Below are 18402 nucleotides of genomic sequence, written 5' to 3'. Positions count from 1 at the left end.
TATCTATCTGGCCCGTTATACTCGATATAGAATACCTTGGAATTTTCTGATTCTTACCTTAAGCTCTCAACCTTCAATTATAAGTTAGCTAATTAAAGATAAAATAATGATATAGTCTAATTACCTTAGTTTGACTGCTAAGAGATTGTGTATCAGACGTAAGATTAGTATCTTAGTTAAAATAAAGCTATATTATCTGCTGTTTCTTATTGTAACAACTATAAGATACTTAATCTAGAGAAAGGTTGTTGATTCAATCTAATACTCTCTATCTTAGATAAAATTCTCTTAATAGATTATTTTGTTATAATTCTTTATAGTCTTTTGTTTTAATGTTTTTAGCATCATTATTGCTACTTAGACTAAAACAGTTATCTCTTATTATAGGTAAATTATCTACTTTAGAAGACAAGCTAAAGTCTCTTCTATTTAGTTTAGAAGATAAAAAACCGCTAGATGTTATGCCTGTAGGTGTAGCTATGTTATGAAGGCTGCTATAATGTAGTGGTTCGTTAGATACTGTTGAAACTCCTGTATGCTATGTCTTGTATGTTGTAATCTTATGCTCCCTATATCTCTATTCACTTAAAGCTTTAGATTTCTTTATACGTCCGGCCACTATTCTATTAAGCTTAAATAACTTCCTTTGCCTTATGTTAATATTGTATGATAGGAGCTTTAATCTTTTCTCCAAGTTTTTCTCAGCCCTTATGAGATTATCTAGCCTAGATTCTTAATTCTTAATTGTCTTCATGAGAATCTGAAGATTGATTTGCTTTTTAGCTACTAGTTTATTCAGCTTTGTGAGTCTTCCTTCTAGCTTTTCCGACTCTGAAGTATCTTCTTTTGTATTAATGCCTTGCCGAAACCTTGCATTTGAATAAGGTAGAAGAGAATATTTGAAAACCTGTCTAGTCTTTGAAAACAAGCTTTCGAGCTCTCTAAAGAAAGCAAAGTAGATAGACCTAAGAACAAAGTCGACTATTATCATATCATCTTTTCCTTTGAGTGGTTTGTATAACCTATCTAGAAATAGGTGCAACCTATGGTCTAAGCTCTAAGGCTTGCCTTAACGATATAGCTAAGTTCGTCTCCTCTTCGCTAGCATTACTTACGAATCATCTGGCTCTGATTTCTTGTGAGCTTTAGAGATAACCTCTTCAAATATATCAACATATTCATCAAAATTTTCGTATTGGTAGAAATGAGAATCTTTCATAAAATAAAGCATCTATATAACAATATACTAATCCGGCGATTCCTTAAGGAGTGCTTATATCTTGTTTGATTCAAAACCGAGCTTATAAGCAAATGTTGCTAATCTAAATAGTATGACCTTTTTGGAAATGCTTTGAGTTTTATTGAGGGTAGGTAGATAATATGCTTATATAGCCATTATCCATAGTTGGTGGCACCTAAGCTTTAGTCAGATGTTGACATCGTCGGTCATCTTTAGATATATCGATTCTATAGACTAAATAAAACATTTATTTAGCTTCTAGTCTTTTTCCTTTCTTATATATGTCTGGAGGTTTGTTATAATAGCCTGTCTAAATGATAGTAGTTGTTTTATCAAACTCTCCGCTAGCTTTAGGAACTTAATATCTTCAAATAAAATATAAAAGGATAGAATAAACTGCTCTTTTATCAAAGAGTAAATTCTTTATCATATTATATCTTTCTCTTCTTTACTATAGGCTATCAGAATTTTACTTATCTTTATTTTGCCAATAATATCTTAAGCATCTATAGAAAACACTTTAGAAGCTTTATCTTATAAATCCTTAATAAAAGATTTGTCTAACCTTCTCATCATTTCTACCTTTCCGTTAAATAAGTTACTAAAGAATTTGATAATATAGTCAATATATAATATAGCCTTCTATACTAATTAGCGATAGAAACATAAGTATTCTAACACTCTTACTATATCATAACCTAAGAATATCAGCTTATATATTATACTCACTTTGAATCTACCAAAGAGTCCTTCTAATCTAGCTTTAAGCAGTCTAGTAAATATTGTCAAATAACCTTCATAGTCGAAAAGTTGCTTAAATCATTCTTTTCAAGATAAAGACTTTTCCATTAATCTTGCCTACCATTTATTCTCTAAATATATATTTCATTTACTAAAGACACCTTAGTGTTTATAGATCCTATAAAAGATTTCTCTATCATTTGATTCTATATCATAGTCGCTTTTTTCTATTAGTAAAGTTTATAATTCAAGGCTAAAGCTTAAGAAAAAGTTAGAAAGTATAATACATTTTAGGAAGAAGGAAAAAGACACAACCATAAGCATAAGCCTAGGATATAAACCTAGGAGATATAAATCTATAAGCCACCTGTCATTTTCTTCAAAAACTGCCTTGACAGCCTTTATTATAGTTTTCTTATATAGACAATTAAGGCGACTATTTGAAGAAAGATTTAAATCCTTATTTTCGAGCGAATTTACAGAGAAATCTACTTTAGATATACCGGAAAGTTTTAATACAGTATTTAGATTATTATGACTAATTATAGCATTCAATCTATATCTAAGATCTTTTAAGCTATGATGGCCTTATTGTTAGAACCTTAACTTAAGAAGATCTTTACGTTTCTTATTCTCAGAAAATGGGAAATCTAATAAATAAAGTTTAACATTGGCTGTCCCCAAGAACTTTTATAATCGCTCATACTCGATGGCTTTTGTTATGCTAATAAAGTTAGAAACAGCCATAGAAGCGGTCTATATTCGTTCGAGAGAAAATCTTACAGATATCGAAACGTGACTAGAGCCTTCAAAGCGCATCCGTCACGTTTATACTGTCTTTCCCGAATGCAGAGACTTCGACTCGCTACAACTATGTGCGAAACCAGCGTCCCCTTACACACTCTTTCACATTAACAACTATAGTCATTAGTCCATCTAAGTACTTTAGATACCCAGAAGAACAGCTATAGGCTGACAATATATAAGAAAAGAAAAGCTACAAAATAGAATGGCTAATACTTCAAACTGTCATCAAATACTTAAGGTACTGGCGAGTATCTATTAAATAAGTTAGCGGCCCCATTTGGTCGACGCCAGCAACTACCTTCGAGTACTTGATGACAGTTTGCAGTACTAGCTAATGCATAGGCTATGTCTAGCGATTATAGTACCTTTAGAGTCAAAATCGACTTCTTTAAGTATTCTAGAATAAACATAAGTTCTAGCACGACACCAAAATAAATGTCAAAGAGAGTCAAAGAGAACGCCAGTTCCACACATAGTTGTAGAGGCTCATGTGGCCTTTGATTTAGTCTCTACTGTCATCGATGTGAAAGTAGAAGAGATAAACCTCCAGGCAAATATAGGTTGGATACGTAGTTCTAATATTCATGCAAATGTTATTATCTGTCCTGTAAGTGTATCACACTGTAGGCGGAGCTTGCTTCGCCTCGTCAACGCTTCAAATAAAGTGAGCCCTATATAGGGCTGCATAGAGCAGGCTGGGATAGATGACACACTGACGTTAAAAGAAACAGTCAGCCATAGACAGCATGAAGATAAGTGCTGCTACAAACCTACCAATGTATTACAATACAGGACAAGTCGGTCTACCGGCACCATACGGCACAGTACCGCAACAACTCCGCAAGATACCCAACAAACTCTTCCAAGCTTCCTAAAAGATAGATCAAATGCAGTTTAGAATTAGGTACAGTATATACCTATCCTAAGTATAGCTAAATATAATCAAAATGGTACAAGCCTTGCCAAAAGCCTCTAGAAATAAATTAGGGTTAGTACATCACTATTGGACAGCTATGCACGATGGAGATACTATAAATCCATGAGTTGGAAGCAAGCATACTACTATAACTTAGGTCAGTAACAGTTATGTTGACTGGATTAAACACAGATCTACATATATCAGAGGCTGAATCATATTAACATACCTACAAGAAAGCAAGAGAGACATCCAGGAACTAGTGGCTGGCCTATACACACGAGAAGAAAGTTTCTGACCAATCGAATATTCTCTATGCTCTATACGCATCACTCTATATCTAGATATTCTCTTCTTAAAATCGATTTACATTAAGTAAATGTTAGATAATCGAGAAATAGCATAGTAAGTAAAGCAGATGAAGAAAGACAGATTTCAGAACAGTATAAAGTATTAGCAAGAATCAGGAAGCGCTCATAGTATATACTCACAAATTCTCTTACGGCCAGGTCTACTATACGTTATTTGAGTGTATGTGCATGCTATAGTATAGGGGATATACTATAGTCACAATGTGTCATAATTTAGTAGAGTCTCGCTCTCTAGACCATTAGGTGAAAAGACATACTATTATCTCCTATAACATAGTTATTTGATTTAAACTAGCTGGTAGTTAAGTTCGATAAGGTCAAATTCTAAGGCCCGACACTAACGTTTGATTTCTTAAAGTTCATATTTTATCTTAGATGAAGTAGATACTAGTCAATTGTAAGTAATCCTTACTAAAGTCCGAATGATAGGATCTTACCTAAAACTCCTAATTTGCATATACTGTCTATCCTCTACTATATGTCACCCTCTGCTTTAATAGTGATAATAGACTTTTAGTCTACTAAATCTTTAATATATTTGACTCTCTTACTTAGAATTTCTTCTTTCTTTTTCTGGAGATATACGTTGTAAATTGATAATCCAAAATTCTTGAATGTTAAGGCTATATTCAAAGGATCGCCCAGCTTCTGCTTCAAAACTCTAACAAGATCTTATACCTACATCAGCCCTATTCTAATGGAAAAGGTACTATTCTGCTTATAAGACTTAGCATAGCTGTTAAGCTGCCAAATAAGGTAAATGTATTTAAACTAAGTCAGGCTATTTTCATTGTCGTAGAGTATTATACTTAGGTAAGGAAGTTGAGCTAAGATATTATATCTACTTACAATAAGGAAGAATACTTTATAATTATCGATCAATATACTCTTACCTTTAGGCCTACTAAATAGAATCAGAGTTTTATACTTACGTTCGTTATCAAGATATATTCCTTCGATTAACTTTCTTATAAGATTTTAGGTAAAATCTTTATAAGGTTGAATAAGAAATTCAAGCGTTGTCAATGGCTCTTTATGGTAAGATAAGACAACAAAGGGATGCCACTATCAAAGGCTTATGCTAGGGATCTATAGAGTGACAAATTGACTGGGCCATAATTTTAAAGGATGCTGAAGTTGAACCTTCAATATAAGTGCGCCACTAATATAGCTGATCTTTCCATAAGGAAATTTATAACTGATCGCTCCATTCCTATATAGAATCAAACTTGCTAGAAGAAGAGTTAGGTAGAGGAAGCTCTCTAAGATAATATAAAACAAAATATATAGAAGAAGAGTTCTAGATAGGAGATGTTTCTATATAGCAAACACTAAACCTACAGCATAGATTTAATATAGATATAGAAACATATCGTAAGAGATTCCTTAAAGGAGACAAGTATATAGAACGACGACCATAAAAAGAATTGCCTAAGGCTGCTTAGTTTCAATCGAATATACTAGAGAGGAACTTACAGTCAAACCTCCTATATTATGAAGGTTATCCAGTCTGAACGAAGTATGAAAGATATCAAATATTATCAGATACGCCAGTAGAAGCACAAACGTAATAATGCCGACAGTAGAATGCTATAGGTACAATCTTCTTAAACTGATGCTAAAGAAGTTAGTGACATAAGGTCTAATATAGAGCCACATTATGTTGGCTAGCATTGTGTCAGCAGCTTTCAGGCTAGAATCTTGAAGCAATTTAAAAGTAAAATAAATCACTATAGTATTTATGCTTAGATAAGATAATATAGCCAGCATATCAGCTATATTTAAGTCTCTAACGCAAAAGAGATAAAGACTTCTAAAGTATGGTGGTCTAGTCGAACAATAGTTTAATCAAAGATAATATACAATTGAAATACTAAAAATCAAGGCCTTGGTGATTATGCAGGCGGAGATCAGGGGCACCAGGATCGCCATTTTGTGGCTTGAAAGGCAGAAGTGTGATTAGATTGGATACAGTACACTGTAGGACGGACAATCAATCCAAGTGACATTGGGATTAAGACAGTCGTTCCTGGCATTTCAAGACACCGAATGACAGCGCTTTCAACAATCAGGACCGATGACAATCAGTGATGGCTGACAGCTGACCGTTAAGGACACCGAACTTGGTAAGATTTTGCTGACGATTAGGAGGCTTCTACGACACTATCCGAATATGAATGACAGTTAGGCTTGAAAAGTTCTAGGTACGGTACTGTATACCTACCATAATTGATGTCGGTTGTCAACGCTGTATAGTGTTGTTGTCAGCGAACCGGAATTGTTCTTCTTCTCTTATAGTCTTAGGAGCTGATCAAGCTATATAACCACCAGTATCCAGATGTATATCGATAGGGGAGTGATATATCATTATCGTTACTTCCTTGGAATCAAAGATATTGTAGAAGCAGCTCGTATAGATAAACATATTATTCCAAAACAAAGCAATATAGACAGAAAGAAGTGGAGGGAAAAGTATAGGAAGTTACTTATAGATCATATAGGTATAGATCAATCTAAATGAGTACGATAGACAAGCTAATTGATAAAGCAAAACATGCCGGAGTATCTATTATAGCTTCTAATGTTCGGCTCGTCATTATAGAAAAAGATCTTTACTCTTAGCAATATATACCCAAAGCTGTACATCTATTTGTAAAAAACTTGAGTGATCACTTAGTGAATGCCTACAAACAGTTGTGTGTGGAGGTAGGTCGAACATTTGAGGCAGTATCGTCAGTCCATAACGGAGCAGACAATATTCTAGTTGTAAGTGGATGCCCTAAGCCATCTTCTAACACTAAGTCTTCTAGGCTCAGCCGGTCCAAAGGAGCTTTAGCTTAGAGATTGCCGGCCTTAGAGACGAAAACGAAAAGCTTAAAGAAAAATTGCTGGATATGCGTAATCTTCTGGAGACTGAGACGAAGGTCCGTCAGTAGCTAGAGAATGAACTGGAGGCCCTCAATGTGAAATATTGTGATGTCAACAATCAACTTGTATAGTATATGAACCAGGCGGATGCTTCAAAAAAGGAGGCTGAAGCCTACGCTCAAGGGATAAGAAGAGTTTTCAAGCTTACGGATGAACTATAGGGCAGAATACAGACTCATCCAGTTATACAACGACTAAACAACCAATGGTCTGGTACACAGATACTCAGTGACTAAATCGATAGTCTATATAGAAGCCAAGTTAAGACCAATTAAATTATAGAATTACCAAAAACTAGGTTCTATAATCCCTCATCATTTACCATAAACTCTTCGATTCTTCTCTAGCTGATAGCCGACTCTGCCTCCCATATGTTGTTCCCGACAGGATCGCATTTCCACTTAACGAGATACTCCTTTATGCCGCCCCATACTCGCTTGCCGAGGAGAGCCTCGATAGCTCGATCATTGCCAGTAAAAGTCTCGTAGAACTTCTCAAGCGCATCGGAAGTTATGTGTCTCCGAGGCTCCTAGGTGCTTTGATCTTTGGAGAAGCCTTTCCACTTCACTAGGTAAAATGATCTCCACTCTCCAAGAAGTAGCTCAATCTTAAAGCCAAGTTGCGTTTTTCTACCCTTAGACTTGCTTTTCCTTGTTGAAACCTTGGTGACCTTGTTTTTCTTTGCCCCTATATACTTTCTGGATTTCGGTTTTGATGCAGGACCTTCGGTGTGAGACTGATCCGGCTCTGGGCAAGATCTTGTCGTGCTTTCTCTATCCGTATTCTTGGTAGTTATGTTGGGTATACGATTGATTTCCCTTGACTTATCAAGTTTGGGATCAATCAGAGAGGCTAAGTCGTCGTCAGAGAGGTTTCTTTGATATAGTATCTCCTAAGCAAGATTCTTCTGTGCCGACAGCTTATCGATAAGACGGAGCTGGTCTGACGAAGGAGCCCTAATGGGTGTTTTAGACAAGGTTCCTTCTCTCAAGGACACTTTATTATCAGTAGACCTTACAATATTCTTGGTGCAGACAAAAGAGAGTGGTATATCAGTATTAGAATTTTCTGCTGGTGAAACCCTTTCCGAGATGATATCCGACTCTAGTGAAGATTTCTTATGTAGCGGAGGAAATACTGAGTATTCTCAAAGGGCGAAGGTGTCGGTCACGTTAATGAATATATACTCATTCTTTATCGACTCGTCGGCTATCGTTTGCTGTTCTTTCAGCATATGACTACGCCTTCTTTTTCCAGATTCCCAAACCTTCAGATTATCACCTTCTCTTCTACACTTTTTTAGACCGACTTTTACAGCAAATCTTATGCCATAGACATCTTAGTTATAAAAGCTTAATTCTCTGATCGATTCAAAAGAGGGGAGGTTTAAACACTATTGATAGGTATATTTGGCCTCCTTATAATATTCACCCTTACTTTAGCGCTTCTGGAGACAGTCGCGATTGTATACCCTCTAAGAATTTGAATGATAAAATTGACATATCCGAATGTCGGCTGGCAGCCTTTCGTCCTTGAGACATCGGCTGTATAGTCCCGGAGCAGCGAGGACCCCCCCAAACATGAGCGGGTCACACTGAAGTGGTATTGCCTTGAGGGTCTTAAGATGCTACTGATAGTGTGTCTTCTATTCTGGCTCTCCATAGTACCATTTATGATATAGCCAACAAAAGTTTGACATAACATTATTGGTAGCTTTGTGGCAATCGTAGACATATCTCTAATCATTGTCAACTATCGCCCTTCCACAGCGACATTTGTTAGCCTTAAGTCCAGGTCGGCAAGTAACCTCGTCCTCTGATTGACAGAGAGCTATTAGATCACGAAGGGCTTCGATAGCAACAGGATCTCGTAAGCTGGCAACTTGAAAAAGTGACGTCGCAACACAGGATCGTTCAGGCATAAGGTATCGGATGCGATCAAAGAGACATTGATGGTAAGAAGGAAAAACTTCATCCTCTGTCCGCCTTCGCTGTGTTTTCCGCCAAGTGCGGAGCTCCTTTCGTTCAAGATTCCTCAATTTCTATAAAAGGAATTTTCGGCGTTGTTGCGTATCCGTATGGCCACTCAGACTGGCAAGCTCGGTTCGGAACTCGATGACCTCACTCTTCCTCTCGAACTCCTCTCGTTCTCTCGCAGGAAGAGCCTGCCATAAGAACGGATTTCGAGGAATAGTGAGATCGCGGAATAGATCTAGGACATGCCTGCGGATCTCGCCATTAAAGTAGGCTCCCTGACCATCGGCCGCGAGGTGGGATGCGTAGTGCCGGTCGTAAACACCGGTATCTCGATGCCCTGCGTGCTTTCTTCTCTCCGCCTCTGTATGATATTTTCCTTTCTCAAATTAGTTCAGGGACTGGTTGACGGTAAAGGCAATTCTGCATACCAACGGCTGCTAGATTCTCGGCTCTGAAATCATGTATCGTGGGCGGACGAGCATACCCAGCACGAAAGCCAAGATCCTTTAGCCGTTTGCTTGCTGCGTTCGCTGTTTCTATTCCGCCACGACTCATGCTCGGATACAGAGGCTTGTCGAGCATATCATCCGCCTATGGTATCACTGTAATGTCCTCGCCTTCATTTGGTTCTTTAGCCATGATATCTTCTATGGTGGTACAGCTCCTAAATACCTTCCGCAAGATGAAAATGGCAAGATGAAAGAGTAGCCCATTTTCCAGCAGCAATCCCAGGTCTTTGCCTTCATAGATAGTATGTTTTGGCCTACGTTTCGTTAGGAGGAGAGAGTATTGGCAGGAGTGGTTTACGTACCGTTCCTGGGGTATGTCCTTCGTACCTTTGGCATCTCTAACTAGCTGAAATGCCAATTCCGAATTCCTATACTCGTTGCAGAATACAACAAATTGTATATCCTGCCAATTCAGGATATATGAGATCGAGTAGATATATGTACGAATGATCTTACCTTATAGTATAAACCTCTCTTCAAACTACGCCGACTATTGGATTCATAATTTTCACCGATTCGAGAAGATGACGAAACATTCGCAGTTAGAGCAGCCCAGTCATATACTCTGCAAGCAGGTTTATCGTATGAGTACCAATTCAGTCCCTACATCTGCCTACCTAAATGCCTGAAATGGGCCTTAGTACCGAATCGTCTAGGTCGCTTCCTCTTTGGCATTGGCCAAACAGCTTGTAGATCAGTTTGGATATACTATCTAGTGAGTCTGGTGGTCTGTATAACATTTGGCAGTGGGTCCGACTATGGCGAACATACCTTCCGAACAGAATTCGTAATCTCCTTGTCAAAAGGATTGTTCTCGCGGTAATAGGCCCGAGTGAAATCTTTCCAGTATTGTATCACTGTCTCCTCTACTGCATATTCTTCCAGTTCAGAGTCTATGTCGAAGTCTGGGTCGGCTTCTTCGCCTTGTATGCCCATGGCAACGTCTTTCATAAATTCCTTAAGTGATTTTAAGTCTCGGACGTCTACATCCGGATGTTTCATCTTATAGCTGGTGGTAAAGATCAGAGGCAGTCGAGATATTGTCTGTTAAGGTTGGCTTACCCCGTCCACAGATTGAGGATTCGATCGAGGGGGCGTTAGCCTTACGCATCTAGCCCTTTATATACTATCTCGGCATTGATCCCCTAGGTTACATTTTCTGAGCCCCTATTCTTCGCTAGGCGGAAGTACTCTTCAGCGCTCTTCTTGACCCGCATTCTCCGGTATAGTGACTGGAACGAGTTTAGAAGAAACGCCGACGCGGGAAAAGTCAAGCAAGAGTAGGTGGAGACCAGGAGTGTTTGTATGATGAAGATGGAGAAGACAATGTGTAAGGAGAAGGGCTGGACAACGGTGTGTGGCAGTGGCTCTCCTTATATAGAACGGACTTGTAGCCGGACTGACAATAACCCATGAGTGGAGGCGAAGAGTCATCATAACACAGAGACCCAAAATCGTATTCCGGTTTCGGGCATCTTGATCCCTGCGAAGTCTGCTGGCTGCGTCTGTATACCTGAGCCACGGCTGAGCAGACCTGAGCTTGGGGTGAGCACTCCCTGAGCAAAGCGGCGACAGTGCCTAACTAGTTTGGGATACTTGAGGTGTGCAAATTCGTCGCAGACTTCCAGTGTATAGTACTTATTGCTGACGAGAGATAAATGCAAAGTGACTTGATATGGAAATGTGGAGATTTTATGCTTATTTTCCAAAGTCCATTGGCCCAGTTTTGAAACCTTCTTGATCTGATCTAAACAATTGACCAAGCATGCCCCGTATTAGTTCAATCTTAAGGAAGATCTGACAACTCATTGTCTGCAGGTGAGTAACTAAAGCCATGACAACGATCATTGAGAAGCTTTATAAGTATATAAGAGAACCCATCCGCTTGTGGCTGTCATGGCACGGGAACTCTAACTCATTTTTTAGCTCTGTACAATTTAGACTTGCTCTCATATTCCTCTGCATAATACAACGCCCAGTCAATCAGATCCAAGTCTTAGGCTGATTGTGACAAGTATATCACGCCTCAACGCTATATATCACATTAACCGCTTAAGGTGAACTTCACTTCTCTAATGGTACAGAACATAGAAAGAACGATGCACTACTGATGAAAATGCTCAAATGATACAGATGTGTCTTAGAACTATGTACGTTGCCGTCTGCAAACACTGTAACCGCCCACCTCACAAGCGAATTCCACAATATGCCGGACAGCGTGACGCTTCACAGACAATTCAGAAAATCCTCGAGCCTTGTGGAGAGTATGATCAAGTCACCAAACAGTGCAAATCAGGTTTGATAAGCGTCACGCATCCCATTAGACTCAATTTCGAAGATATTTGTGAAAATGAGAATCGGGTCGCGTGGGCTGCTGCTAATCCTGCAACAGCCAACAGCATTTTGACTGCTTTCGCTCATTTGCTGCAGCGTTATCCAGCTTGTCCCTGTGATTGCGATGGACACCGTCTTGCGGACCAAATGCAACCAGGTGACTTTTGACAATAGTATGGCGCCGAGTAAATGTACCCATCACATTGGTAAGACTCATTCATTTGATTAACCTGAGCTCGGTGGCTTCTGCTTGAAAGATTCTCTCAAATATAGATAGGCTTGTTCAGTCAATGATTGTTTTAATTCACCTTGATTCGTAAAGGAGCTGAGCTTTGATCTCCACCACAATAGACCTTCAGCTTAGGCTACTGATATTGGCGTGGCCGGCTTGTCTGAGTATTGTAATTTTGCCCTCATGCGTCTATAGTCCTCCTGTATGACTGGAGGGTACTTCGCTGGATTCTTCAAATCGGCACAGGCTGGAAGGCACTCGATGACGGCCTTCGCATCAGGGCTGACAAAATACGGAATCGAGTATCTCGCGCGAGTCATCGCTTTACCGCCAAGGGGCTGCTCACTCTGCACTGGTGGCAGAGTGACACGGTGAAGCGTTGATTTGAGATAGTCTAGCAAGAAAAGCGTGAGTTGAAGTGTGTGATGGTGGAACTCCGGTCGAGAAAGGATCGACACTCACCATTACTCCAACGCATTAACAAGTCTCCAACGTTCATTACTAATGCTCGCCTCATAGGTGTAGCATTCACAAAGCTTCCTGGGGTGTTGGGGTCCTCTACCTGTAAGCCACCACAATCGTCTTGAAACAGCATGGTAATAGAACCCCAGTCGGAATGCGCAGGCATACGGGCCATGGCGTTACTTGACAGCTTTTCGGTTTCCACGGGTGGATAGTGAAGTAGGCGCAACTGGTTATTCTCGCCGCTATGAAACCGGAGCAAGAAGTCCTGGTCCTCAAGCCCGATCCCGATGGCAACAGCCCGCAGAAGCTCCTTAGCAGTAGAGAAGCACTGCCAATAGAACCTCGTCATGAATTCGCGAAAGCCTGGAAGCACCTCTTCGGGAAGCCAGACGTTGGGTTGATCTGAGTTGTCTTCGCTGCCAATCTCATAGCTTTCCTAGGCTATTGTTAGCCAGGAAGACTGCTAGATGCAGGTAATGAGGCCGTGAGCTATCATCACCTTACCTTATAGTCTTGGATCTGGCGGAGCTGCTCATCCTCAGCGTCCGAATCCTCACCTTCTTTGTGTATATACTGAGACACCTTCTCAAGCCCGGGCCAAGAATAACCTCTGTGAACACTGGGGCCTAGCAGAAGAGAAATCAATGAGTACAGTGCTCGACGTTCGCGAATTGTGCAGCATACCAGGTGGGTGAGGGGCCAACATCTTCTTCTCTTCGGGTAGATCGAACAGCTTCTTTGACCACGCAAATGCCTCGTCTAGCAACTCGTCATCGACACCATGATTTACAACATACACGAATCCAACACGGCGACAAGCTTCAGCGAGTGTCTTTGCGATCTGTATCCTGCCCTCGCCCCCACTCTCCCATTTACCAAAGTCGATGACTGGAATCGCGCTACTAGACGACATACTTTAAGAGCTCGCTGGTGAGCCTTTGAAAAGGGTGATGCAATTCTGAAGATTAGAGCTGTTCGTTGCCAGCAGTGATTGTTGGCTGCATAGAGCAGGCGCCACCCGCATATGATGTGTAACAGGTAAGCGTGCGGATTGTCATGGACTGTCGTGGTCGCTCATCGATGTGTGCGGGGATCGGGTGGCCGACATATGTCTTACGAAAGCAAAACCCCACGTATCGATTCTCAAGACTGTAGTCGTATCTCGGGAGCCCATCGGCATCCTCCGAGTAATATCATCCCTCCATCAGCCGGGCCCGCAGCTTATCTACCGTTCAACGGTCCCCGTTGAACAACATCACGTCATTGGTCAAAATGGAATGCCGTGAGCTATCGCCGAGCAATAGCTCTGCCGATCTCTGGAATCTTGGGTTGACGCTAGAAGTCTATCCAGAGCATTACTTATCAAGCACATGTAACATGAAGGCATTTATCACCAGCCCACCCTGCAATTTCCATCGAGGCAACCATCACCGGCCTCCTTCTCGCGAAGTTTGATCGACCATGGAGGCCAAGACCAAAGGAAGGGTTGCATACTGGGCGAAGAGACTGGAATGCCCAGTTGACGAAAATGCGAATTACAGGAATACTTTTTGGTGTAACCGGGATCTCATCCCCATCCCACCGGACCGGCGGACGTGGACATGGCAGGGTTTCGCGGGATATTGGGTTATTTGCGGGTAGAGTCTCTTCCCCGTCATAGAGAATGTCAAGATGCACTGACCTTGGGCGCTCAGGATCAACACAACAGCCTGGACCGCCGGCTCGTCCTTGCTTTCCTTGGGCCTTAGCGCATCACAATCAATAGGCTGTGTCGTCGGAGTCGCCATTATCTCGGCACTTATTGCTGTGCTCGCCGGCTGGCCGGGAAGCCATCTATATCTAGGTTTCACGGTCATGTGTCGAGCATCTTGGGGAATGCGGGGAGGATTTTGGCCAGTGTTGAACAGAATCATGACGGCTTGCGTGTGGATGGGGATTCAGGTAAGCTTGAAGCCAGTAGGTTCCTCAAAGGGATGTTAACAGTTGTCTTCTCCGTAGGCTTATTGGGGAGGCCAAGCCGTGAAAATCATGTTACGAGCTATTATAGGCCCTGCCTTCGTCAACCTCAGGAACACCTTGCCGGCTTCTGCAAACACAGATACATCGAGCATCATCAGCTTCTTTGTTTTCATCATCATCTTTCTTCCACTGCCGATGATACCTCCTGAGAAGCTCCAGTTTCCATTCAAGATCACTTTTGTCATGATCACGGCTACGATGTTTGGTATGCTCGGGTGGGCTGTGCATGCAGCCGGTGGCCCTGGTGTTTTGATGCATACTCCAGCAACGAAGTCTGGATCAGCTCTCAGCTGGAGCGCACTATACGGCTTGCAATCGATTGTCGGCGCTCAAGCCTCCGGCTGCCTCGGACAATCGGACTGGACCCGATATGCACGCACTCCTAATGCAGCACTCTTTGGACAGCTAGTTACTGCGCCGATCTTTATCGTTGTGACATCGGTGTGTGGTATTCTGATAACGTCTGCAGCGGCCACAATTTACGGGGAGTATATATGGAATCCCTTCGAGCTGCTTTTGACAGTCCAGGAACACTCGATGTCCCCAGCCGCACGAGCTGGGACCTTCTTCGCTGGCCTTGGATTTCTTACAGACCAGCTTGCGCTGTGCCAGATGCTCAACGGCATTAGCACCGGAATGGATATGGCAGCTCTTTGCCCGAAGTGAGTTGTACCTGCATATGCTCGTCACCACAGCAGATCACTGACGGCATGAAGATGGATTAATATCAGGCGCGGCTGTTACATTCTCACAGTCATTGCGATTGCTATATGTCCTTGGAATTATGTTACGTTAGTACTGCTCACTTCAAGACTAACTCCACAAGAGCTGATGTTTATCTTCAAAGAAACCCGGGAACCTTCATTACCGTCTTGAGCGGATGGAGTGTCTTTCTCAGTCCCATGACCGGTATCGTTATCTCGGATTATTTCCTCGTACGTCGAGGCGAGTATCACGTCGGTGATATGTACCTCGGAAACAGTCGGAGTGCGTATTGGTATAAATGGGGGTTCAATTTCAGAGGCTTCTTAGCATGGATCGTAGGAATGGCACCATTGCTCCGTAAGAAATTCTTTGATCCTCTCTTGCCTGATTCGTGGAACCGTATACTAATGAGTCCGGGTTCAAAGCTGGATTTGCTCGAGCTATACAAGGCGTTTCGGACAATAATGGGTGGGATCACATTTACCAAATCTCGTACTTCTACGGCTTCATGGCATCCTTGTCAACATACGCCGTGCTTCACACGATCTTCCCAGCAGAGCGCCAACGGGGTACTTCGCCATTCGTGCTAGAGGAATATGCGGATATGATACAACAAGCGGACAGTAGTAGTAGAGATGACACTGGTGTTGCTGCATCAGATGTTGAGAAGGCTGTACCTGTGCCAAAGATTCTCTGAGCTGAGAAGCATATTCGCAGACTTCCGCGCTATTAGGATAAACCACAGACTTAGGAAGAGTTGCTGCCGGGCTCGGAGGTCGATAATGTTGCTTGTAAATAATAAAACTGCCCTTATATCTCAACTCATCAATTACCTAATGTGAAAGGTCAGACTGTTAATGCTTTGGGAATTTGGGAATAAGTTCCTTGCGAGTGGTGTTGTTACAACATCCCTTAGACACCTTATTAGCGAGCGTTATGGCTAGCAAGGGGTCGAAGACAGCGCTGGACCCCTGCAGATTGCCAAGCGAAGCCCTGTCAGGTACCGACAATCAGGCAATCGCTTAGCGCAAGGCGGGAGGGAATCGACCAGGCTACAATGCGAGCGCTAATCCGAACAACCCCTAGGCACTCAATCAACAGGCAACATTCAAAGCGCCATTGACACGGCCATATGGGAAAGAGAAGTTCCCTTTTCTGTTGATATTAGCTGTATCGCAGTAGTCTTCAACGGCCCAACGACATTGTATGCATCTTGCGGCATCATTGAATTCGTCGTGCCCGGCCAAAATGGTCCCGTTCTCTGCGGATCTCTACCAGCACGTCTTTTCGTTTCTCCCCCAGAGAACAGTCCTTGATTGTCGCCTCCTCAACAAATCAGTGGGCGGTCTTGCCACTGTCCTCGCTTTCCGTCATGTCCGCTTGGAGGCTTGCCGAGCAGCTCCCGTTGGCTTTATCAAGCTTGCTTTCAACGAGGGGCTTCGAAATCTAGTCCGTGAAATCACTTTGGACACATGGGTTGGCCCGGAGTTTAATTACCACGCCAATCTCAATTATGAAGAGCCAAAAGCTTTCCTCCGTGCTCTTCCTCATCTTCGATCCTTCCGCAATCTTATGAAACTCAATGTCAGGTTTAACGAGTATTGTGGCAACGAGGATGGAGATGACTGGGGTGGCATCTCTTTTGAAGAAACATATGACTTCCGTTTCTGTATCTTGGATGCCGTCTTTCGTTGTGTTGCCGGAACGTGGACCGAGTCATATCAGAGAGAGTGGCTGGAAGAGCACGATTTGGAGGACGATGTCAGCGATGAGGACGTACAAGACACATTTCTAGGCTATCTTGACGCCAACGACATGTTTCCGACAACGCCAATGCAGCTCACGTCTTTGACAATCTCCAACCTGGCAGACTATGATGACCGTCGGCTGACATCCTCTGAAGCGTTCATGACAGTCATGGCTCTTCCTTCGCTCAGAGAGCTCAAGGTCCTGGTTACGGTTGAATTAGTTGATTATGCACCCGAGGATGCAGTATGGCTTCCTGAACAATATGACTTCTTTGAGAGCTTGCCGCAAACATGGCTTTCGCCTTCAATCGCTCAAGACTTGCGAGTCTTATCCTTGTACAGTGTAGACTACTGGGGCTGGAATCCTAAGATGGACTTTCGTGTTGTCAATCCACTAGCTGGAAAACAATCCGGATTTCCAAACCTGCGAGTACTTGCTCTGGGAAATTATATATTCAGTCACGAGTGGCAGGTCGACTGGATCGCCTCTCTAGGTCGGTGTAATGGCCGTGGAGGCCTGGAAGAGCTATACTTGGATGATTGCCCCATCATGTGGCAGGCACGCAACTACGAGCCTTTCGACGAGTCGAAAACTATTCTAGGCACAGACGTTGATGGAAATACTATTGAAATATGCAACGAGGGTTATCCCCTCAAAGAGATTATGAACAGAGATAATCCGACCCCACAACTTGACGAGCCTGGTGTAAAAGAATATGACCTACGCTGGCATCACATGCTCGAAACCTGGAGAAAAGAAATGCATGGTCTCAAGGTGTTCAAGATGGGCAGTGGTGACTGGAGAGGAGAAGCCGCGGACATTGACGGTAATCCAGACGAGGAGCCCCTGAATATGCTATCACCGGCTGACCAAGAGAGAATTTCTCACCGAATGAAAGACACCGTCTTCTTGAACTACGACTCACCGTCTCCCCCGGCACCTGATGAATCTGATTCCCGTTTTAAGTCTCGCACTTCTGGTTTGAGGCAGGATCGTCAACACATACTACAGTACCTTCAATTCAACATCGGAATTGGCCCTAGCCCATGGCTGGAGAGGGACTTTGGCTCAAAGCTGATGAGAGACTCGGATTCCGGTCTGGCCGAGTATGAGAGATGTAGGACCAAAGACGAAGAAGCTTTGAAAACCCTAATTCAGGGACTTGAGAAGAGGCATAGGAGATAACTCATGTACCCCTGAATCATTTAAGAGGAATAAGGCGGCTAGTCTCTATATGCTGTTTGGCCCCTGATGCAATACCTCTGGGTCCTAATAACACATTTGTGCGAAGCTGTGCATTGAGCTGGCTTGGTGATTAAGTGAGACTGAGATTAATTAATGCGACGGCGTATGAGGACATTTACTTGGCCTCAGAGCCAGCCGCCTTGCCAAACTCAAATTTCGACGAGC

General features: G+C 42.4%; 1 protein-coding gene across 1 annotated transcript; it reads left to right on the top strand.

The window, feature by feature from the left end:
* Positions 1 to 16491: 16491 nt before the first annotated feature.
* On the top strand, positions 16492 to 18177 carry UCRPA7_4556 (putative f-box domain protein; the record flags this gene model as incomplete). Its single annotated transcript, XM_007917108.1, has 1 exon — positions 16492 to 18177. The coding sequence occupies one exon, from the start codon at positions 16492 to 16494 to the stop codon at positions 18175 to 18177; it is 1686 nt and encodes a 561-aa protein (XP_007915299.1).
* Between the last annotated feature and the right edge of the window lie 225 nt (positions 18178 to 18402).

This window comes from Phaeoacremonium minimum (assembly GCF_000392275.1).
Source record: "Phaeoacremonium minimum UCRPA7 unplaced genomic scaffold PA7_03_scaffold_350, whole genome shotgun sequence".
NCBI classification, from domain to species: Eukaryota; Fungi; Ascomycota; class Sordariomycetes; order Togniniales; family Togniniaceae; genus Phaeoacremonium; species Phaeoacremonium minimum.
This window is presented reverse-complemented; position numbering and strand designations above follow the sequence as displayed.